Below are 23,573 nucleotides of genomic sequence, written 5' to 3'. Positions count from 1 at the left end.
GTTATTCAAGTGTAAGTGGCGTACTTGTCTTCCTCTGCAGCGTGCGAGTGCGGCCGCCGCCTGTGCGACGAGGTGACGGGCCGTTGCTTGTGCCCACCTCAGACTGTCAGACCGGCCTGCGACGTGTGTCAGAACCAGACATTCAGTTATCATCCACTGCTGGGCTGCGAGGGCTGCAATTGCTCCAGGGATGGCCTGCGAGTCAACGCCGGACATGGCTGCCACCGCGTCACCGGGCAGTGCAGGTGAACGCAAACTGATGCTGCGCTGGGTGACACACTATTATTATATTCCATGTGGCAATTATTATTGGATAGTTTGTATTTTGTCTTTTTTAATTACATGGTTCATATCTGGTGTCATAAAAAAAAAAAAAAAAGTGGCGGATGCCTGGTGGGCTACTTTGTAGCCGGTTGTCTTTGACCACGCATATTTGGTGGTCCACAGATCTTGAGTTATTGTAGGTCTGTGCCAGTTCCTTATCAAAAACTAACATTTAGCTGGTAATATGACATTGTTGTCTGAGCCCAGAGGTGAGAAATGTTGAAACCTCTTTGCCCGAGGTTCAAAATTTCAAGGCAACAAATGTCAATAAAATTACGCGATTCAACAGAATACTTCAAGTTTTGCTGATGTGCAAATTGGCTTCCCAGCATTGCACAACAAAGAAAAAGAGTTTTCAGAACTTGTATTGTCCCCCAACTTAATTATTCAGGTAAAACCAATTCAGCAAATGTTTGGGAGCAAACAGCTTGTTTGCTTTGTTGTGCTAACTAACATTGTTGCCATGAATGGCAATAATTTATGTTTAAGTCATTCCACCTTAAATTACTGTTTTAACCCCCAAAATAATATCAGTTGTGTTTTTTTACGTGTGTGCTTGTGTGTGTGTGTGCGCGCGTGTGTGTGTGTGTATGTGTGTGTGTGTGTGTGTGTGCGTGTGTGCAATGGAATGCAGTTGCAAACCCAGGATTGTTGGGCGCCAGTGTGATCGATGCGCTGCAGGTTATTACCGCTTTCCCGACTGCGTCCCTTGTGACTGCGAGCTGGGCGGAGTCACGCCCGACGTGTGTCACCCCGACACGGGGAGGTGTCTTTGCAAGGTACGCCAACTGCGCCAAATGTTTCCTCTTCCTTGTCTTTGCTTTTGTTTGCCTGTCTCATGACTTTACCGCGTCTCATGCACAAAAAAACTTGTTTCTTACGGCAGGAGTGTCAAACTCATTTTTGCCGGGCCACATTGTAGTTACGGTTTCCCTTGGAGGGCCGTTATGACTGTGAATTTTGTGAAATCATATAAATGTTCACACCTCCACATATTACTGTACATACACAGCGAGCAACAAATAGATGCGTAACTTGTTTTGACATCAGAAGTCAAGAATAATGGATTGTTTAAACATTGTAATTATGACATTATATATGAAAATTTGAAGTTTTGGTCCAGACTTTAGCAAGCATCATGAAAGTTGACATGCTTGAATTGCTTACACGGGCCACATAAAATGATGTGGCGGGCCAGATCTGGCCCCCCGGGCCTTGACTTTGACACCTTGTTTTACGGAGTGACCATTGAATATCCAGTGAAATAAATAATGAGCAATACTAATGTGTTCATTCCTCCAAGTAAACTCTTGGATGACATAAACTGTTTTTGTACTTCTGATGATAAAATATGTACGTATTGATGGGTGCTGAAATCGGACCTTGTTTTGTCTTGATTACATGGTGATACCAGTACAGGCATTGGAAATGATCCTGTTGTTGTTGTTTTTTTAAACCGCATTTGTTTTGTTGCTCTTGAATAGTGATTCTCAACCTTTCTTGAGCCTAAGCACATATTTTACATGAGAAAAATTTCACAGCACTTCCCCAAACAATATAGTCACCGAAATGATACACTTATAGATCGCCGACACGTAAATATTACGTGTACAGGAATCACAATATATACACTGCTCTCTTTCTTTACATTGTCTTTTGTTTTGTTTCATTATTATTTTGAATACAGTAAAGTGCTACTTTTCTTGACTAAAAACAAATAACCCCAAAAGTGATTGTTTTAGGGAATACAGTGAAACTCCTCTACAACGAAATCATGTTTGCAGCAAGAAACATTTTCACAACAGGGGGTTTTTCACTGTAGCAAATTTGATCTCTGATGTAAACACACGCACGCACACACACACACACACACACACACACACACAAACGTATGTGTACACACAAACGCAAGTGTACTCTTTACTTTTATTCCAATAGTGCATAAGTATGAGCATACACTTATTTGACACTTCATATAGTCAGTGTAGAAAGAAAAAAAAGGGAAAGAAATTGCGAAAATTACGCTCAGCATTCACTTTCACTTACATCAATTTCTTGGATAATGTCTTTTATTTTGCTTTCTCCGTCTTTCATTTTGATCACTTTTACCCTCTCTTCCAGTGTCAGAGCGCTTCTTGTCTTAGCTGCTTGACATCCACAGGTCCGTTTTGTAGCCATTTTAGCAATGCAACGTTCATGCTGCGTCTGAATCAAACAATAACAAACACTTCCTGGACTACTGCCATGTGTAAACCAGGGTGGTTGTTGCTGTTGCCGTTTCCAAACAAAGCAGTAGAGGTCGCTGTTGGATAAGACTCCGTTGTAGTGAATCTTGTCGTGAGGCAAGAGCAGAGAAAAAGATTTCGTATAACGCAGCAGGGTTTTTTTTGTTGTTGTTGTATGGGGAGCAGGAAAGTGGGAATGGTGTTAATGCATGAAGATTTTTTCACACTAGGGGTATTCATGCCCATGTAGGTTTCATTGTAGAGGAATTTCACTGTAGAATAAATTAATGGCATTTCAATTTGGCAACCACTGCTATAGAGAATGTGATATTTCTCATTTTTTGCTTTACTTTAGAAAAATGTAGCCGGCATCAGGTGTGACGCATGTCGGGACGGCTCCTTCTACTTTGACCCGTCCAACACCAACGGATGCACGGGCTGCTTCTGCTTCGGAGCCACCGACAAGTGTCACAGCTCCCAAAAACGCCGGGGCAAGGTCGGTGGCCATGTCTTGACGCCGCATTCCACGTGTTGAGAACGCAGGCTGGCTCACGCCTCCGTGTTTTCTGCCGTTAGTTTGTGGACATGCTGGGCTGGAAGTTGGAAAGCTTTGATCACCGAGAGGTTGCGTCCGTGTTGAACGTGGCCAGTAACACGGTGGTGGCGGATGTCCAGGAGCTTCCTCTTTCCATTCAAGCTTTACACTGGGTGGCGCCGGCCTCATACCAGGGAGATCGGGTGAGTCCGAATCTGCACTCGATTAATGTTCTCGCCATTTTAAACCAAGATCACTGCAGCAAGCACGTTGATTTATTTTCAAAGTTCATTTTATTCCAAGAGTTTTACATGAGCACACCCTAAAAAAAATGTTTTTAATTATTTTATTTCACTTGTTTTCTGTTGTTGATTTTTTTTTTCATTCATTCATTTCATTCTAGAAGGGGGTGACTCACATCTATAGTAACAAATTCCAGCTTTTAACAACATCTGGAATTGCTCTCAATTAAAGTTTTTAGTGTTTGCTTTTTGGCCAGTGTGGAAGGTTTAATGCTTGGTTTATTTCTTAATTTCTCAAGACAGCATAACACAATTTTTTTTTTTTAAACAAGGCGAAAATAAAACTGTGACTAAAGAAGCATAATTAAAATACATTGAAAAAAGGAAGAATTATTCAATTAAATTACTCGATGCTGGACTTTCAATGAACGAGTGAGCAGTTATTCCAATATACATAATTAATGTAGTACTGTATATGTAATTGTTTTTTTATTGTTGTTGTTTTTTTTTTGTCCTCCTAGGTATCATCTTATGGTGGTTTCCTCACCTACCAGGCCAAATCCTTTGGTATTCCCAGTGAAGGAATGATTCTGATAGATAGGACCCCTGATGTCCTACTGACTGTATGTGAAGTTTCATTCAACGTTGTTGTTTTAATGACATAGCAAACAAACATTTCCATGCTTCCACTCTAGAGTAAAGACATGACGCTGGTTCATTTTGCCCCACAAGTCCAGTTGCCAGATCGACTTTATCAAGGCCGAGTCCAGTTTGTGGAGGTAAACAAAACAACCGAATATTTAGTTTTTAAACCAAGATGTGGATCCTGTTTCGTGGTTCGACGTTGTCCCGATACTTTTGTCCGCCTGCTTTTTATTTTCCACCCACCCATGTTCTGTTTTCCGCAGGGAAACTGGCGCCACGCTGGTACCAACAGACCCGTGTCCCGAGAAGCACTGATGATGGTCCTTGCGGGCCTGGCGCGTCTGAGGATCCGAGCTTTGTACTTTACGCAAAGCCAGAGACTTAGTCTGGGCCAGGTGGGCTTGGAGGAAGCCACCGATATGGGCAGCGGGGGTCCTGGGAACACTGTGGAGGTCTGCTCCTGCCCTTCTCAATTCGCCGGAGACTCCTGTGAGGTGAGGGAAATCTATCGACACAGCAAGAGGCAAGTCTTCTTTATTTCGTGAGGATGCAAAGAGAAAATAGAATTGCAGCGGATTCATTTCAAGCCATTATATGTATTTACATCATTTTCACTTGGAGGTGGAAAATGCTCAAATTTGCCCTGATTGCTGGTTTGTATTTGTGTCCCTCAAGACTGCAGCATTTTGTGTATCTTCATCTGTTGACGTAAGTGGTGGAGAAGTGCCCGAGAAAATGCATCATGTTCAGAGATCGGCAAAGTTAGATAATGGCTGAACTTCTGTGGGGGGTTTTTGGGGGGGTTTTTCCCTTGGACTTTTTCGCATGATCATTTTTATCTTTCGCAGTTCCACTCCAATGCGTTTTAACGCATGATCGCTGTCCTCGCTTCCAAACGCCTTCCATTTGGCACCACCGAGAAAGAACGGGGAGGATCACCTTCTCAGGTGTTGAGTGAAATAGCGTTGTGTCATCTTGGAGGAGCGGGACTTCCTCCTCGTTCTTCTAAGGTTGTCCCGACACGCCCGAACTAAACATTGCACCCTTTTGCCCCCGGGGGCCAAAGTCATCAGCTGAGGAGACTTGGGCGGAATGTGCGGCTGGAAAATAACCGCGCGGGCCAAACGTACGTGGCCTCAGGCTAGGACGGGATGAAATGCACAATCACGCAGACATAATATTAGCCATGATAAAGCCCGGATCACTGCCATGGCTACAAATCATAGAGACAGTACTGACATTCCGTTGTTAAGGGAAGAAGAGTGTTGGTGCGCAGAGTCCTTATTTTTACTATTTATATTTTTTTAGACATACATTCCATCTTGTCTGTGGGGCTGTGTGTTTTATTTCCTGGTACTGTTTATTAAGGGCAGTGCAGTAGACAGTGGTTAGCACGACTGCTGTACAATGGAAAGGTCCAGGGTTTGAATCCAGGCTCCGCCCTTCCTTTGTCTCTGTGTACCCTGTAATTGGCATGTGACCTGCCAAAGTCACGCGGCATGCCCGGTTCCAACTCACCCGCTAGCCTAACGAAGAGAAGTAGTACGGCAAATGGGTGAATGGATCGAAATTGTACATGAAGCAACGTTTTAATTTGGTCAATCGAGAGGAAGTTGAGTCTACAGGTGGGGAAAACCTCCCCTGACCTCAGTGTTACTCATCAACGTGATCGTGTATGCACTCTATCCTCGACGATTCAAGTGTGTGTGTATGTGCGCGTGTCCAGCAGCCACTCCCCAAAGTACGCGCGTGTTTTTGTTTTTTTTTTTGTTTGCGCACTGTGATTCAGGTATGACTCGACTGTCTGAGGGTGTCTGACACAACTGTAACACGCACACACACACGCACACACACACACACACACACACACACAGTATCGTACACACACAACTGATTTGTCGCATTGAAGTAAGATTAGCAGTGCTGTAGAAGAGACCATTAATCAGGACGCGGTAAATGCCATTTTTACACGGTCAATTACATTTTACTCTTAAAAGACTATATTTGGTCCAACTCTGAACAGAGTAAAATTTAAGAGTAAGTTATTCAGAAAACAATTTGGAGTGATATTTACTTGAAAAAACATTTTTTTTTTCCCCACTCAGAAATGTTAAGTTCATTTTACAAGGAGCGTGTTTGGGTAAATTTTACTCAAATTAAAATTGCAAATTGTACTTTGTATTATCCATTGATCCGTTTTCAACACCGCTGATCCTGGACAGGTTCGCGGGGTACTGGAGCTTATCCCAGCTGACTACGGGCGGAAGGCGGACTATACCTTGAATTAGTCTCCAGTCAATCGCAGGGCACCTATTGAGACGAACAACCATTCACACCCACATTCACACCATCACTGAGCGGGAACTGATTCCACGCTGCCCGCGCGCAATTCAGACAAGTGCGCCACCAGCAATTTACTAACTCACAGTCGGAGCAGCATGGTAGCGTGACCGTGTCCCAACTTGAAGGCTGGGGGATCATTCTTCGACCCTGGGGTGACTTTTTTTTGCTGAATAAACTAATAGTATGAACACACAATTTACTCAAACTCTCATTGCAAAATTTACACAAAAAAAAAACAAGTGAATATCACTCCAAAATTTTTTCTGTGTAAAATCGGCGATATATTATTTTACTCTCAAATGTTGCTATGGTTAGACTGTGACCAAATAAAATTTTTATCGAGTGAAATGTGCTCTGCGAAATTTACCGTGTATGATGATGCAGTGTGAAGAACATGAAGGACTACTACAGGGGTCATTGACCTTTTTGAAACTCAATTGGTTCATACCTGGTTGTGTGTGTGTGTGTGTGTGTGTGTGTGTGTGTGTATAGGCGTAAAAGGAATGAGGGCACATGTTAGCAACTGCATGTGTGTGCTTGTGCGTCTCTGTACAGTCAGTGCACTTACTCAGTTGGAGATGGGGCGTGTCCTCATTGTCAGTGTTTGTCAGCGTGTGTGTTTAAGAGGCCAAAGGAGGGGAAAGTGGAGCGTTCTTTCACACGGACTAAACATCAGGAATGTCAGATAGCTCGATGGCCCGATACCGGCACGCCGGAGGGGTTCTGCTCAGGACTGTTCTGTGGGGATCTCTGGTCGCACTATGCTGGGCCGGCAACAGGCCCAGTCGGGGAGGGGTGTCTCGACTCCGGCACGGCGCATATGACGGCAGATGGAGATTAAGACATCAGGCGGACCAGTGGCTCGAGTATCCAAGGCTAAACGAACAGGGGCTCGATGGGTCACAAGTGGTCCGCTTTCCTTCTGTCAATGACGACTCAGCCAGGAATCAGGTTGAGGTAAATGCTGGCTCTTACGGTGTGTTTCTTTATCTGGGAAAAGCGCAAAGGCTGCGCTCGTGTTGGTTAATGTTTCCTCAAGTTCAAGATCAGCGCACTGGCAGGCGTCGCCCAACAAGAGGTTTTACATTTTTCTGACGGAAATGGGCCATGATAAAAAAATATATTGCCTGAGTTCAAAGTCTCAAGTTGGCTTCACTGTAATAAAACATTCTTTTTTTTTTTGTAGAAATGCGCCCCTGGATTCTTTCGAGATGGCAGCGGGCCATACCTAGGCCGCTGTGTGCGCTGTAATTGTAACGGTCTGGCAGACGAGTGCGAAGACTGGACCGGCAGGTGTCTGGTGAGCCACTCTCACAGGACACAAATGCTCCTTTGAGTTTCATATTCCAAACACAAGCGATTTTAAAAAGTTCAGATGTTTACATGTGGTACGATTTATATTAATGGATGCAGCGTGAGCAAATAACAAATTTCAAAATTCCTCAAGCCCAGTTGTTTATTTCATAATTTGCCCTAATTAAACTCTATTGTTTCTATAAAGTAGGTTGAACGAATGCAAACTGTAAATTCTCACACGCACATTCCTCGATAGTGTACTATTCACCAGAATAGGCAGAGGTTGAAGGTTTGTGTTGAGCTAAAAAGATTTCACTCGAAGTAATTTTTTTTTTTTTTTTAAATGAGTAATTTCAGTCCTGATATTTTTGTATGATGATGCGGCGTGAAAGTTTTCCAATAACTTCCGTGGCCCACCTGGAGAATGCAAAAGAAAAAAAAAATCGCTCCTTTGCCACCTTCATCGACTTGAGTTTGACGCAAATTGGTTTTTCATTTCGGCAAAATTCCACACATATATTAAACAATGTAGAAACAATAAAACCTCAAAAATGAATATGTTTTAAAATCATGTTGCCACCTATCTCGTGCCTCTCTCATTTATTTATTATGGTTTTCAAATCACCACAAATATTTCCTATGGCGTCTACTTGTCATCATTTTTCCCGAGTGGAGGATGAGCCTGTGCACATTTAAACTTCCCAACCAACACCATTATGTTATCATCATGCAAGACCGGGCCTGCGTTGCCGCATGTGCACCGCCCTTACAGCACAGCGCAGTTCAAATCAACATCAAGCGCATTCTCTGCAAAGACTTGGCGAAGGGGGGGGGGGGCGTTGTTCCTCTTAACCCCCCTTGGCATGTGTGTGTTCGCTCGTCGGGAAGAAAAGACTTGATGGTCCATTTAGGTTGGCTTTGCCAAATCCAATGTTGTCCTCTTTGTTTGTCCCAGAATTGCCAGTACAACACAGCCGGAAACAGATGTGAATACTGCCGAGAAGGTTACTATGGTAACGCGGCTCAGCGGATGTGCCAGGTGTGCCCCTGTCCTCTAAGTACTGCATCAAACAAGTGAGTTAAGCAAAATGGACCAAAAAAAAACCCTGCAATCTGAACCGGATTTTCTGTCGTTACATAACACACGTGTTACATTTCTAGCTTTGCAGTTGCTTGCAGAGCAATCTACGGAGACTTCCAGTGCATTTGTAGAACAGGATACATTGGCGACAAATGCGAAAAGTAAGTATCGCAGGGGAGGAAGGTTCAAGACCACAGGTGTCAAACTCAAGGCCTGGGGGCCAGATCTGGCCCGCCACGTCATTTTATGTGGCCCGCGAAAGCAAATCATGTACAGTACGTCAACTTGTTAAAATCTGTACCGAAATGTCAAATTGTCATGTGTAATAAATAACGTTGAGATTTCGCAATAATTTTGTTAACCTGTTTACACTCACTTGAACAATAATTGAACAAACTGTTTCCATGGACTTGACCGATTTCAAACCTAGTAATCTATTACATTTGTTGTGTACGAGTAATAATTTTGTGGTTTCACTGTCATAACGGCCCTCCGAGGGAAGACGTAACTCCAAATTGGCCCGCGACTAATATAAGTTTGACAACCCTGTATCTAGACCCAGCAACAATAGGTGAAAATCTGCAAAACAGTGGAAATTTCAAACACATCTTTTCAAGCATTTATTTTCCCGCTGGGGTCAATTTCTACTCTTATACTGATTCCACTTTCTTCATTTCTACTTCCTACAGGTGCGCTCCTGGTTTCTATGGTGACCCGATGTTTCCAGGGGGAAGCTGTCGCCCTTGTAATTGTAACGGAATTGGCAACACCTGTGATCCCAGGACCGGAGGTTACCTCATCCATCTAATAATAGAATACAGCAATTCATTTTTCACTGATGGGAAACTTTATTAGACCCGAAGCACCAATAATAAGGATTTTAAGGGAAAGAGTACTATAAATATTTATTGATCCAGATATTTTTTTAATCTCTACAGTTTGCAAGAGCACGCTGGAGCCGAGAGACACAAACACAGACGACCGATGCGCGGGTGAATAAACATTCAAGAGTCTTTGGGTTTCCGTCATGCTTATTTTAAAAGTTCTTTTTAATTTCCAGAGTGTGACAACTGCGCCCAGACTTTACTCCAAGACTTGGAGAAGTTGGCGTTCAAGTTGGTGTATATCAAAGTTCAGCTGGACAACGCCTCCGCCAGCGCCTCCTCCCAGGACAGACTCAGGAAGCTGGAGCAAGCCCTATCGGACACGAAGGTAATGGGGAGGAAGAAAAGTCCTCGTTTTTCCAGTGGAGATATTTTACTTTTAAGCTGCGGGATTCTGCTTGACAAGTCGAGACGCATTTGACCCATCCTGATGCCTCATGTGTGGCCGCAAGTGCAATGTACACACCTGTCTTCATTTGATGTACATATGCAGCACATACTTGCGCGTCTTGACAGTCATGCTTGCGTGCCAATGCCGAATGATGGGAGGGTATGCTTATGCAAACATTCCAGACGGGATCACTGATAAGCAATCGCGGATCATTTTGTCCCACAATGTGCCATAACTTGGTTTTGAGGCTCCGAAAATTAGCAACGCGTTTTCTTGACAGTGTGTCTTGACAGGACAGTGTTTGCCACAAAAAATATTCGGTTAATGGCGGCACGGTGGTCCACTGGTTAACACGTCGGCCTCACAATGCAGAGGTGCAGGGTTCAATTCCAGCTCCGGCCTTACTGTTTGCTGTTTGCATGTTTTCCCGGTGCCTGCGTGGGTTTTCTCCGGGTACTCCGCTTTCCTCCCACACTCCAAAAAAATGCATGGCAGGTTAATGTAACACTGCAAATTGTCCCTGGGTGTGATTGTGAGCGCAAATGGTTGTTCGTCTATGTGTGCCCTGAGTTTGGCTGGCAATCAGTTCAGGGTGTACCCCGCATACTGCCCGTAGACAGGTGGGACAGGCTCCAGCACGCCCGCGACCCTCGTGAGGCTAAAGCGTTTCTGATAATGGATGGATGGATGAATGTTACTACTTATTTGGCGGGGAGGAGAGAGTAGAAGTGGCAGTAAAACAGGCCAAAAATCCAAATGTCAAAGGGTGAGGCAGGGCAAGAGTTGCATACTTGGTGTGGTTTAACCAATTTAACCAATTATTTTTTTTAAATAGTCACATTACTTTATTGTTCTTTTTTTCCCATTCATTATGTTATTTTGATACAGGATTTTATGTTTTTGTGTAATAAATATGCCTTTCTATTTTTGTGTTTGTTTTTGCAGATTCTGGTGAACAAATTCAGCATCTCTGTCAATGGCCAAGGTTCCAGGCTCAAGCAGCTGGAAGACGACATGTTGAGTCTTTCTGAGGACATTACTTCTCTTCAAGACAAGGTCATAAACAAATCTTTTGATTAAATCCATTCATTTACTGCAATGTGTGGGGAAAAAAAACGTGTGAATCACATTCACATTCAGGCTGACAAGACAGCTGTGGATGCGGACAAAGCAGTTCTCGGAGTTGAAAAAACCCACAAGAGGGCTCAGGATTTGGACCTAGAGATTCGAAACATGCTCCTGAAAATTCAAGGTACAGCTTGTGAGACATTCCTTCAACATGAACAACCTGTCAATCATTTCTTTTCTTTCTTCTTCAAGTTCTGCTGAACCAACTGAAGGACGCGGGCTCCAGCGGGGGAACGCCGCTTGGTGAAAACGCGGCCAAGATGCTGGAGGAGGCCCAGCGCATGGTGAAGGAGATGGAGAACAGGAACTTCACGCCACAGAAGACCGCTGCTGACAAGGAAAGGGATGAGGCCATGAAACGTAGGACGCCACGTCACATGCACACCTTGAACACAAACACCTCATCCAAGGCTTCCTTGCACATTTGTATCAACCAATGAGTGAATAGCTCTCACCTTGGAGATTTAGCGAAAAGGGTCAAAGAAAACACATTAGAAAGAGACCCTCCATAAGCATAAGAAATTATATCTGATCTGATGAGATATCTAAGTGCGATAGGTTAGCACGTTTGACATGTAAACAACTTTTCACAAAGGGGGCTCACAAAGTGCTTTGATTAATTAATTTCTTAATAGTTAAACGGTCTAAACTGCTTGGTTGTTTTCTACTGTCTTATCCAGTCCTGGACTACATCAAGAGCGACCTAACTAAGCAGTTGGGCCAGAACGAGGACTCGGCTGCCAAGTTGAAAGGGCAACTGAACACCTACGACGGCAAACTGAAGGAGCTGGACAAGTCCCTGAAGGATGCCACAGACCTGGTGAAGAAAGCTCACGCCCAGAATGGACTCAACGCTCAGGCTGTACCGGAGCTGCTGGTAACCAAATGCAGTTGACGTGCAGACAGCTCTCACAGGGGTACCTAATGGTTTGACCTTTTAACAATTTCTTCCATTTTTTCCCTTCCAACAGAATCGCATTAACAACTTAAAGACGGAGCGGAAGACCGTCAAGGACCAGATGACCCTGGCGGCAAATGAGCTGAAGAGAATCGAAGATTTAGTCAGAGGGCTTTCCAACAACAAAACGGTACGCGGAAACTCAATGAAGTGGGCTGCACACACACAACGACATCATCGCTGACCTATAAATTCTGAGAGTCGCCCATAAGAAGGCGATGAAAAAAAACGGTCACGTGTGTTCTAATTGCTCTTGTAGCGTGTCGTTGTTGAGACGAGCAACGCGGCCGTTACGAAATCTCCATCGACCATTGCGAGCCTCCTCCCCCAAACTAGATGCCCGTTGTAGTACCAGGACTGACCTATGAGAGGCAGCATAATGCCACAGGGCATCCAGAAATAAGACCTGATCGGAATAATCACGCTCAACTCACCCGGCACCACAGGATAGTCTTTTTAATCAGCCTCCTAATTGAAAGGGATGGGAAAAAAAAGATACACTTTGCTAATGTTGGATTTTTGCCCGAATGGAGATTGTGCAATCTCTGCATGCATGAATATGAAACTCATTGTACTCTGAGTACACCCTGAGGACTAAAAACACATGAAGAATTTGGTAATATTATTGCTCGCTTATGATAAACGACGCGATGTAAGTGAGATAGCCGTCAGGTCCCAACATGCGGACCCTGCGGATAAGGATCACTGCGTCCCATCATTGTTGCAGAGGTGAGATCACTGGAATGCTGGAAATATAATTCGCCCGAATTGCCTTTGCTCTCGGCAGGCGTACGAAAAGTTGGCCGCTCAGCTGGATGGCGGCAAGAACGACTTGACCAGGATGGTCAACGAGCTCTCTCGAGCGACAAACAAGGAGGGTGTGGTGCAGGATGCGGAGGACCACGCTAAGAATCTCAAGAAGCTGTCGAAGGAACTGGAGGAGTAGGTTCATGACAACGTGCAATGAGTACCGCGCAGTATTCTATGTTGTGTGCAATTGCTCAGGCACGACATATTATTTATTTTCAATCTATTTTAAAGCACGCATTTACTATGCATACTTTATAATCATCCATTAAAAAAAATTTTTTTTAATGTGAACTGCATCACTGCAGAATCGTGGTTCGGCATCCACAGATTCGACTTTTCACGAAAAAAAAAAAAGTCAGTTTTTGTTGGGTTCCCCCCCCATTAAAAAAATGGGGTCGCGACCTGTGGTTGAGTGGTTAGCGCGTCGGCTTTAAAGTACAGAGGTGCAGGGTTCGATTCTGGCTCCGGCCTTCTTGTGTGGAGCTTCCATGTTCTCCCTGTGCCTGTGTGGATTTTCTCCGGGTACTTCGGTTTCCTCCCACATTCCGAAAACATGCATGGCAGGTTAATGGAACCCTCTAAATTGTCCCTAGGTGTGGGTGTGAGTGTGGATGATTATCCATCTATGTGTGCCCTGATATTGGCTGGCAACCAGTTCTACTGCCCGAAGACGGCTCGGATCGGCTCCAGCGCACCCTTTTGAGGATAAAGCGGATCAAAAAAGGGATGGATGTCAGGGGCGGCAACCCTAATTTTTCACAGATATTTGTAATTTGTGATTCATTGCTGTTTTTTTTTAAAGAATTGGGGTAAAAAAAACAAAACATTTTATTTTTTCAATGATTCTGCAATGGCCGTCCATAAAAATGCAGATTTTTGCTATTCATGGGCTGGAGGTACATTGTATGTTAGATATGGTGTTTAACCATTTTTTTTATTAGGTAATCATTTTTTAACTATATTTATTTGTGTGCAATTTATTGGATTTACCACAAAATAAATCATTATTCATAATGTATTAATGTAAAAGCAAACCTGCACTAAAATGTAACATGTTCCATGCATCCCACTGCAAACAATGTTTTTAATTCCCTTGCATTATCCAACTCGATCACAAACCAACAAGGGGCAATGACAGCCGAGCCTCCTTGGCAGAAATAATCATGCTCGATTCAAATCTTACTGTTACAGGGGTGTAGTGGAGGTTCGTGGTTATAGTTGACTATGAGGTACTCAGAGCTCTTCTGTCTTTGCAGTGCTGTGAAAGCTGCGAGCGAACGCCCGGAAGTACGTAACGCCAATGACGCCATCGATGCCTATAAGAACATCACGAACGCCGTTAAAGCTGCCGAGGCCGCCGCTAACCAAGCGAAAGATGCCGCAGACAAAGCCTTGAACGTAAGTCGTGGAATAACCTGTTTCATTTCTTTGTTCCAATTTTCAAATGGTGACCAAAAATCACTTTTTTTTTAAATTTCAATTTTCACAATTAGATTTATGTCCTCCAGTTCCCTCCCACATTCCAAAAGCATGAATGCCAGGCTGATTGAACGCTCAAAAATTGTCCGTAGGTGTGAGTGTGGGCACGAATGGCTGTTCGTTTCTGTGTGCCCTGCGATTGGCTGGCAACCGGTTCAGGGTGTCCCCCACCTACTGCCCGAAGACAGCTGGGATGGGCTCCAGCACCCCCCGCGACCCTAGTGAGGATCAAGCGGTTCGGAAAATGAATGAAATTAAATTTATGGGTCAGATCAAAAACACAAAATGGAAAGACAAGACACAGGACTAAGTGAAGTTTGGTCAAGAGTGTTCGGAAAGATTCGTTAGCTTGATAGCCACAGTTCTACAACTCAAACTCAACCCTGTGACCTATCTATCAGTTTTATATTTTTGATCTAAGCCTAAAATTAAATTATGAGTAGTCAGTATTTTTTTTTCGATTTAAAAAAAATGTTGATTAAAATAAAACAAATCTGTGACTTTTTTCGAGTGCGAATTGAATATGCGAAAAATGAATGATACGCAAATTCATCACAATCTAATAGTAAGTACATTGCATGCAATATGTTTGTTATTAGAATGTAAAAAAACAAAAGCTGGCTGAGAGGGCAAAAGACCTGAATGAAAGTGGTGCAGAACTGGTGCAGAATGCAGAAGAAGCAGAGAGTATCCTGGCGGGTAAGCATCCGTTCTTTTCACTTTCCCTCAATAGCACAAGCACACACCCACTTCTTCTTCTTCTTCTGTCTATTTGCCCAGATGCTGCCAACGAAATTCCTGACATCAAGAGGCGCCTGACGAATGCAGAGAGGAAAAAGAATGACCTTGAGACTGACCTCCAGGATGCGCAAAGGCAGCTGAACGACATTAAAAGAGGTAGCGTGCGACTTCTGTTGCGAGCAGCCGTTCTGACGTCGGAGTCTGCAGGAACCCTCACCGTTTCGCTCGCTTTCCTCCCCGTCAGATGACATTGTCAACATGATCGATGACGCCAAGAGGAAGGCCGCTTCCGCTAATGTCTCGTCCAGCGACACCATGGACAAGTTGGACGCCATCAGGAAGGAAATGGAAAAGATCAACGTCACCCCCGGGGATTCCAACCTCGGCGGCTTATTGGACGATGTGGACCAAACAGGTGATAAGATGGATGAAGACGATAGTCCTTGTCATATTTGTACAAAACCGCATTTTATTTTTCCCGCTCCCTGTTTTTAGTGAAAAACTTGTTGAAAACCATCCCGACTTTGAGCGACAAGATCTCGGAAATGGACACCTTAACCTCGAAGTTTATGCCGCTGAAAAACATCACGGACAACGTCAAGAAACTCAAGGACCTCATCAACCAAGCGCGCGATGCAGCCAACAGGGTGACGTCACTCTCTTTGTAAACTATGCACAGTGGTGGGCCTATGCGGTGGCCACGCTACACCCTTCCTGGCCCAAACAACATGACTGAGAAATTATTGTCGATCAGACCATCCACAGTCATGATTTCATGAAATTAAATGCACACAGATCTCAGTCTTGTCCAACGCCTTCATACATAATACAGCAGCAACAAACCAACGTAAAATGCAGCCTTTAAAAATATGAAGAATTAAGTTGTTGTGGTTTTTTTTTTTTTTGCATTATTAGTAAGCAGTGGACCCAGGAGTAAGCAAAGCGGCATAGGCAGTCGGTGACAACTGATCACTCCGATTGACAGTTAGCTAGCAAATGCAAATCAGTGAATGAGACAGGAATAGACTATGACATGGTACTCAAAAGCCAAGCGACAACAAATAACATGACATTATCGAGAGTAAATATTTTATAAATTTATTCATGAAACCCCGACTGTGGATCGTATGATAGACGATGGCTTCTCTGGCCCGGAAGGGGTTATGAGCGCGCACTGATCACCCCGTGGCCACGGCCAGTGAGCTGTTGCGTCACCCTGGCCGCCCCAGAAAAAAATAGCTCTGGCTATGCCCTTATTTATGCACTACTGCAAGTCCTCTCCTAACAGATCATATGTTCCTCCAGATTTCCATCCCGATGAAGTTCGCAGGCAACGGTCACGTGCAGTTGCATCCGCCCAAGAACCTGGAGGAACTGAAGGCCTACACCGACTTGTCTCTGTCGCTACAGAGGCCCGAGGGCAGGGGCGATGGAAGACGCAGGCGCAGGCAGGCCGCAGACAAAGGAGACATGTTTGTGTTGTACCTTGGCAACAAGGATGTGCGTATCGGGGGGGGCGAGGGATCCCGGTTTGGATGAATTGAAATCATTAACAAACGGCCTACTCTAGCCCTCCAAGAACTACATCGGCATGGTCCTGAGGAACAACGTCCTATACGGCGCCTACAAGTTGAACGGATTGGAGCATGTGATGAAAACGGACTCCATCACCACATCTCCTTCCGAGCCAGCCAAGTTTGATAAGGTCGACCTGCACAGGTAAAGTGACCAAGTCGTGTGCCCTCCAGCAGTGCAGACTCATTCATTCGCACGGCCGCTTGTTGCTAGATGGAATTTACTTTGTAGGAAGAAAATGTTTTCTTAACAGTAATACATATAGTATAGATACTGATATATATATATATATACAGTCATACCTCGGTTTTCGACCATAATCCATTCCAGAAGGCTGTTCGAAAACCCATTTGTTCAAAAACCGAAACCACGCTCTTTTAAAAAAAAAAAAAATCTTCATTGAACACGTCTGCTCACAATGGAACGCTACACGAGGAAGCATCATTTCCTCGTGTAAGGAAGGCGAGAGGAGTCAAGTGGCGCATTCAAGTGCGCTCAGTTTGCTCGAGGACCGATTTTCGGTTGTAATCCGAGGCATAAAAAACTCGAAATTTTTGGTCGAAAACTGATTTGGTCGAGAACAGAGATGTTCGAAAACTGAGGTTTGACTATATATATATATATATATATATATATATATATATATATATATATATATACTGTATATACATAATGTAGAGTGCAACGGTCTCAGTAACATAAAAATAACCCTGAACAAGAAACCAACATTCAGTATAAGAACGCATTGCGCATGTTTTCTCGCAAAAAAAAAAAAATCATATACAGTATATATGAATATTATTGCAGTCCTGTGTTTGTCCTCCATATCATTTCAAATCCACAAAATGTATTAGTCCTGCTCACGTTGTAATATATTGCAGGCTACAGGAAGACCCAGTGGAAGTGCTCTTAAATCTGCAGTTGACCCCTGTATATTTGCAGTTCTCTTGGGGGGTTTTTTCTTTTTCTTTTTTCAGTATTTTTATTTTCATCATTTAGATTTTTACAGATTCTTACACACCCCACCCACCCCCAATTTCCCCCTGTGTTTCATGGAAAATGTATATTGAATCCTTTCCATTGTTTTTTTTGTTGTTGTTTTGTTTTTTTTTTGCTTTTTTTTTTTTTTTTTTTTAAGAACCCTTTTTTTCTGGTCATGGGTTGCCACTTGTCCACCCCTGCTGTAATTTATGCTGCCCCACACAGCAGAGAAGGGACTGGAAGAGTCGTGTGGGACACACGTCAGAGCACTTTTCGTGAGGCAAAATTAAATGAGAATTTATTGATTTATTTACCTTTTTGGGGGGGGGGGGGGGTTAAAATGTGGCTTACTCCAATCACACTGATTCCCTGGCAACCTCTGCTACCGCACAATGCTGGGAACGGACATGGAGAAGAGGCAGGAATCACAACGCATGTCCACTTTCTTTGCAGAATTTGAAAATGTATTTACACCAATATCCGTTGTTTTTGTTTTTTTAAATGACATACTCCAGTCATGTTTAGAATGTTGATTCAACGGCAACTTGTGCTGCACAACACGGCAGAGAAAGGACATGGAGAGGTGGCCGAAATTGGGGGAAAAAAAACATTTGTTTACACCAACGGCAATCAAAAATGTGTCATACTCAAATCATGCTTCGTTGTTTACTTGTCGTCATTTAGAATTTATCAAGATGCAGAGTTGATCCTCACCAAAGACTTCACATCAGACACTCCCGGGATTCCGAGTGTAGGCAACGTCCGAGGAGACGAAACCAAAAACCTTCTGGACTTCACCCCAGAAGATTTGGTTTTCTACGTGGGAGGCTACCCGTCCAACTTCACGGTGAGCTCCCGGCAGCAAGGCACACAAGGAGGCCACAGTCCCAACACGGCGTCAACTCGAGCGCTTTTCGTTTTCTCTTTCCATCTGTGGCTCCCCCGCAGCCGCCGGCGCCTCTCAACTTTCCCATGTACAAAGGCTGCATCGAGATGGCCTACTTGAACGACAGAGTTATCAGCTTGTATAATTTCCTGCGCAAAGACAACATCAACGTCGAGACTCCATGCAAGAGGTTGGTCCCCGTTTGTGTACAACTTCCTCCCATCTTACAATTTGATAAATTAGCTATTTTTTTTCTCCCACACGTTTGCACAGTTTTAACCAATTGAAAGTGATGAAAATGGCTTGCGCTCTTTCCCAATGTGATGTTAATACACGCCATTTTGGGGGTCTCCTCAAAAGGGATCATTTTGGAGGGACAAGAATTTCGCCAGCGGTATTCAAAGTTCAATTTTAAGATTTGGTTTTATTTTTGCAATACTGAAAAAAAAATTGAGGAAAAAATGGTTGCAGGTCTATCTGCCACCACCATTATAACACTATTATTAACTCTAAAGACGTTTTTTGTGTAGCATTTAGCATTGTGTAAAAAGGATTTAACCATTGGCCAGAGTAGCACGTACACACAATAAAAAATTTAGTCTTCACATAATGTAATTTTCAAGAAGCCTTTTAATTATCTCAATTGTACACAAGATTATTTTATTTTATGTTTGACATTTCCAATACTTTTCAACGAACATACACATAAACCCCCCTCCCCCCCAAAATCAAATGCTCTATATTTTACTGGCATTTTATTCAATTTAGAAAAACTAATAAAAATATTTTTGTTTTTATTTGATAGAATTCCATGATATATAAAATGCAGAATAATACATTTGTATGATTATTATTATTATCACTAGTTGTACTCGTAGCATATACGTTAATTTTATTGTCAATACAACAACCAGGGTTGATTAATCCAAGGACATTTCTCATTTCTAATATTTTGGTTGGAATCCACATATGCTCACATATGTCTAAATTTCAGTGTCATTTTTTTTTTAATTAAAAGGGAACCATAACCTTTTTTTTCCACTTTTAATCTCCGATTAATTTAAAAAAATAAAAATAAATTAATTAAAAATGCGGATTGCTTTCTTGTGCACAGGTATGTTTCTCCAGTGGGCTTTTACTGCCAGGGCACCGGGTATGGCCGCGTGAATATCGACAAGAGAGCAGCAGTCATGCTCATCGGCATGTCCATCCTGACCCATTCAGAAAATGGGCTGCTCTTGTACATTGGAAGCGAGGTAAGGTGCCACACTGTTTTTTCTCTTCTTCTATCGACGTGGCCGAAAGGATTTCGATACAGCTTTACAATATGAGCTTAAAAACTTCAGAATATAATGAGTATTATTTTAATGATTTGCGAACCATGTGATTAGAATTTTCATGGGGGTGATAGAAAATGACCTCCAATGTCGGAATGACCCCCAACCTTCTCCTCTCTTCCCCGCCAAAGGACAATCACTTCACCGTGACAATGGAGAAGGGTGTTGTCCACCTGCGGAGCAATTTGCTGTCAGAGCCCGCCACAAATAACGTGAAAACATTCCCGGTAAGGCAAAGCTTCGTTACTCGCCGACATTGTCATGATAATCGTTAGTGACGTACTTTATTTTTTTTATGTCTTATTTTCCAGAAACCCGACTGGGTGGACATACTCATCATTATAACCAACAAGGGAAAGTTTACAGTCCGCATAGCCAATAAAGAGGTGGCCACGGCCCAAGCCCAGTTCACCACCGTTGATTTTAAAGATTATTATATTGGCGGCGCGCCCCTAGAAATGCGGGAAAAGTACGTGCATCCCCGATTCCTGCTTCTCGCTACGCGGAAGTGAACTTGGCGCCAAGCTAACTCGGCTCTCTGCTGACAGGCATAACATCACCATGCAAGCCTTCAAAGGGTGCTTGAACAACGTGAAGCTCAACCATAACTTCCAACCCATCGACGAGAAAGTGGGCATCAGCAAAGGTTGTCCCAAAGACTCCCTGGTAAGTCACTTTGGATTTCAACCTCAAGGACCACATTTTAATACAGTTGTTATAAATATAACATGGCATGTGAAATATGTAAAATGAGATCCACAAATAGAATAAATACATGAAAAGTTTGTAAAAATTATTTGAATCATTCACCCTGATTTTGATGCTAATTTTTGATTATTAGGTTGATTGTTTATGGAGGAATTATCTTACGCGAACCAATTCTTGAAAGTGTGAGATCAATAACAAATAATACATTTCAAATAGAACAAACGTCACCATCTGGTGGATTAATATAAAAATACAAAATTGAAAGTCAGTACAGGGGATTTTTGCTTTACCGAGTTAAGTTCCTACCACTTACCGCAGCGAAGTTTACGACAAAGCGACAGTAACGCACAAGTCATGTCCCAATTGCATATTTTGATGAATCTATGCCATCAATATACAGCAAACCATTTAAAAACAGCAAGACGGGGCGGTACGCGATTGTGTCTTCATGTGCTGCCTAAAGACATATCATTTTTGTAACAAGGTACAAAAACAAAGCAGCATGCTTCAACTGAGAAAAATCAGTGTGTGTATATAATCGAAATGCCCAAAAGGCTTGACATAAATAAGCCTGCATGGAATAAAATGATAAATCGTATGCTTGGTATTTGTCTTTTACTGAATTCTGTGTACTGAACATTGGGCGGGCTCGTTCTCGTGCAGACTTCTCGCAAAGCGGAGTTCAACCCGGGAAGCTCCCTGTCGGCGGATCTTTCGGACTTCAGCCTGGCCAACGACGTCGTGGTCTCACTGGGCTTCATGAGCACCGACAACGACGGCATCCTCCTGCAGTCGAAAAAAGCCGTCAGTCGCTGAAATCAGAATCAAGACGTCGCATTGCCTTCAAATCGGTCATTCAGAATTTGTTCTTCCTTTTCGTTCATCCAGGCAAACGGCATCCATCTGGCTTTAGAAAACGGCAACGTGATTGTGTCTTTTAACAACAAGCAGTGGATTTCCAACAAGAAATACAACGATGGCCACTGGCATTATGTGACTGTGTACAAAAAAGCTGGCAGGTATGAAATATGAAGTTAATCCATCGCAGTTTGGAGGTTTATTGTAAAAATAGAAGCGGCGCGGTGGTCCAGTGCGACGACCTCACAGTGCAGAGGTCATGGGTTCGATCCCGGCTCCCCTGTGTGGAATCTGTATGTTCTCCGCGGGCCTGCGTGGGTTTTCTCCGGATACTCCGGTTTCCTCCCACATTCCAAAACACATGCATGGCAGGCTGATTGAACACTCTAAATTGTCCCTAGGTGTGAGTGTGAGCGTGGATGTTTGTTCGTCTCTGTGTACCTTGCGATTGGCTGGCAACCGGTTCAGGGTGTCCCCTGACTCCAGCACCCCCCCCCCCCCCCCCCGCGACCCGTGTGAGGATAAAGCAAATCGGAAAATGGATGCATGTATAAAATAACTCCTTAAAGTTGCAGATTATTTCATTTGGGGAGGCGGGGGGGATGCACCTAAAGTGTTCGTGTAGATACAGTGGTGACTCTCTCTGGTACTGCTTTTCAAAAAGAAAAGTGACGAAAGCAGAAAAGTTCCAATCCAAAATGTAACCAATAAAGCAAAAAAAAAAAAAAGGAAAAGTAGTACTGTATTACTTTTGTATTATAGATTTGGCGACCTCTAGTGGCATTCCATAAATAATTCTACCGTCATTTACTCCTTGAAATTGATAACGTTCTTTTCATGACACACAAGTGTGGTTGGGTAAGACCAGTAGACTATCAATGCACTTAAAAAATATATCCGGATCCAGAGGATTATATTTTGTGCAAACACCTGACGAAATAAAATTGAGTAAATTCAATACTTTACACCATTTCTTTTTTGACAGCGTAGGTGTCCTGCTTTGACACGCTAAATCAAAGCTAACCCACATGAATGAAAGGGTGTTTTGATCGCTCCCCACAGGACGGAGATGCTGATTGATGACGACGACAACGGCGTGGAGAAGAGCGGAAGCGTCTCTGTGCCCGACTCAGGGGGCTCCGTGATTTTGGGACGAGACAAGTTCAAAGGCTGCATCTCCAACCTCTACACCAGACGGTGATTGCCGTTGGCGAGTCGCGCCGGCTGTGCCCCGTTGCATGTTTTTAACGGCGTGTTTCTTTTTATACCCGCAGGCCCAGCCATCGGTACAAACCTGAGGACTTCACCAACTTCAAGCCGTCCGGAGACGTCCTGGTGGACGTGTGCACCCCCGACAGTCCTGTCCAACAGATGCTCTCACATATGCCTAAAAAGGTGAGCTTTGCTCTTGCGCTCTGTCAACACGCATTTCTACACAAATACCGATTCACAAAGCTCGTGGCTTTGCAAATCTAACTGTAAAAATTGTAAATACTGAGCAGGTTCAACTTTTACGATTGTCAGGGAGAAGGATATTCGTTTGGAGACAGCCGATAGCCAGGCCTTTGCTAGCTTAAATCGAAAAGGGGGAAAGTGCTAGAATTCACCTCCGTTATCGGTTCACCAACATGAAATTTGGGAGGCGCATCAGTCTTGAAAAAAGAGCGGAGTGCATTGCGATCATTAGTCTTGAACTAAATTATATAATAACGGATTTCTTGGCCAAGATGGTAGGAGTGGCATGTCTGAAAATGAAAACAGATGAGTTAAGTCAACAACAGTGAGCCAATATACACCAAAAATCCATAATTGCTTCTTAAGAAGTCTCTGTGTGAACCTTCATTTATCGCAGAGTATACATTCCAGAGCCACCTATGCACCCCTCCCACATGCTTTAAGCACATTCTAAACAGATACCTCCTAAAAGAATTATTGCAATTACAAAATGTATCAAAAATAGTGTATATTAATGTATAGGGCAGGGGTGGGCAAACTATGGCCCGCGGGCCGAATCCGGCCCGTTGGTCTTTTTAATCCGGCCCGCCGAAGGTCGGTCTACAATTAAGGTTCGATGTGAATGATTGCATTCATTTCAATTGGACTTGTAATGACATGCATTTCACCGCCAGGTGGCGCATTGACTTGA

At 43.5% G+C, this 23,573-nt stretch overlaps 1 protein-coding gene across 2 annotated transcripts in view; it reads left to right on the top strand.

Moving 5' to 3' along the window:
* The window catches only part of LOC147194461 (laminin subunit alpha-3-like), a 70,824-nt gene that overhangs the window by 39,750 nt on the left and 7,501 nt on the right, over nt 1–23,573 (top strand). For both annotated transcript variants that reach the window (XM_086129074.1, XM_086129075.1), the window contains exons 33-68: nt 41–245; nt 959–1,103; nt 2,905–3,045; nt 3,126–3,287; nt 3,848–3,949; nt 4,022–4,105; nt 4,235–4,465; nt 7,501–7,614; nt 8,566–8,684; nt 8,772–8,852; nt 9,381–9,481; nt 9,630–9,683; nt 9,752–9,903; nt 10,912–11,022; nt 11,107–11,218; nt 11,287–11,454; nt 11,775–11,971; nt 12,066–12,182; nt 12,840–12,994; nt 14,119–14,260; nt 14,941–15,040; nt 15,122–15,238; nt 15,327–15,497; nt 15,578–15,729; nt 16,388–16,582; nt 16,653–16,801; nt 18,323–18,485; nt 18,587–18,714; nt 19,639–19,780; nt 19,993–20,088; nt 20,173–20,330; nt 20,410–20,527; nt 21,233–21,373; nt 21,458–21,588; nt 22,490–22,624; nt 22,702–22,822. In XM_086129074.1, the coding sequence (XP_085985200.1) occupies nt 41–245; nt 959–1,103; nt 2,905–3,045; nt 3,126–3,287; nt 3,848–3,949; nt 4,022–4,105; nt 4,235–4,465; nt 7,501–7,614; nt 8,566–8,684; nt 8,772–8,852; nt 9,381–9,481; nt 9,630–9,683; nt 9,752–9,903; nt 10,912–11,022; nt 11,107–11,218; nt 11,287–11,454; nt 11,775–11,971; nt 12,066–12,182; nt 12,840–12,994; nt 14,119–14,260; nt 14,941–15,040; nt 15,122–15,238; nt 15,327–15,497; nt 15,578–15,729; nt 16,388–16,582; nt 16,653–16,801; nt 18,323–18,485; nt 18,587–18,714; nt 19,639–19,780; nt 19,993–20,088; nt 20,173–20,330; nt 20,410–20,527; nt 21,233–21,373; nt 21,458–21,588; nt 22,490–22,624; nt 22,702–22,822 (4,910 nt within the window). The remainder of the gene's footprint in view (nt 1–40; nt 246–958; nt 1,104–2,904; nt 3,046–3,125; nt 3,288–3,847; nt 3,950–4,021; nt 4,106–4,234; nt 4,466–7,500; nt 7,615–8,565; nt 8,685–8,771; nt 8,853–9,380; nt 9,482–9,629; nt 9,684–9,751; nt 9,904–10,911; nt 11,023–11,106; nt 11,219–11,286; nt 11,455–11,774; nt 11,972–12,065; nt 12,183–12,839; nt 12,995–14,118; nt 14,261–14,940; nt 15,041–15,121; nt 15,239–15,326; nt 15,498–15,577; nt 15,730–16,387; nt 16,583–16,652; nt 16,802–18,322; nt 18,486–18,586; nt 18,715–19,638; nt 19,781–19,992; nt 20,089–20,172; nt 20,331–20,409; nt 20,528–21,232; nt 21,374–21,457; nt 21,589–22,489; nt 22,625–22,701; nt 22,823–23,573) is intronic.

This window comes from Hippocampus guttulatus, chromosome 14 (genome assembly GCF_054856545.1).
Source record: "Hippocampus guttulatus isolate MCC_2025c chromosome 14, RoL_Hgut_1.0, whole genome shotgun sequence".
Taxonomy (NCBI): Eukaryota; Metazoa; Chordata; class Actinopteri; order Syngnathiformes; family Syngnathidae; genus Hippocampus; species Hippocampus guttulatus.
Note: the sequence above shows the minus strand (reverse complement) of the source record. Positions and strands in the feature narration are given on the sequence as shown.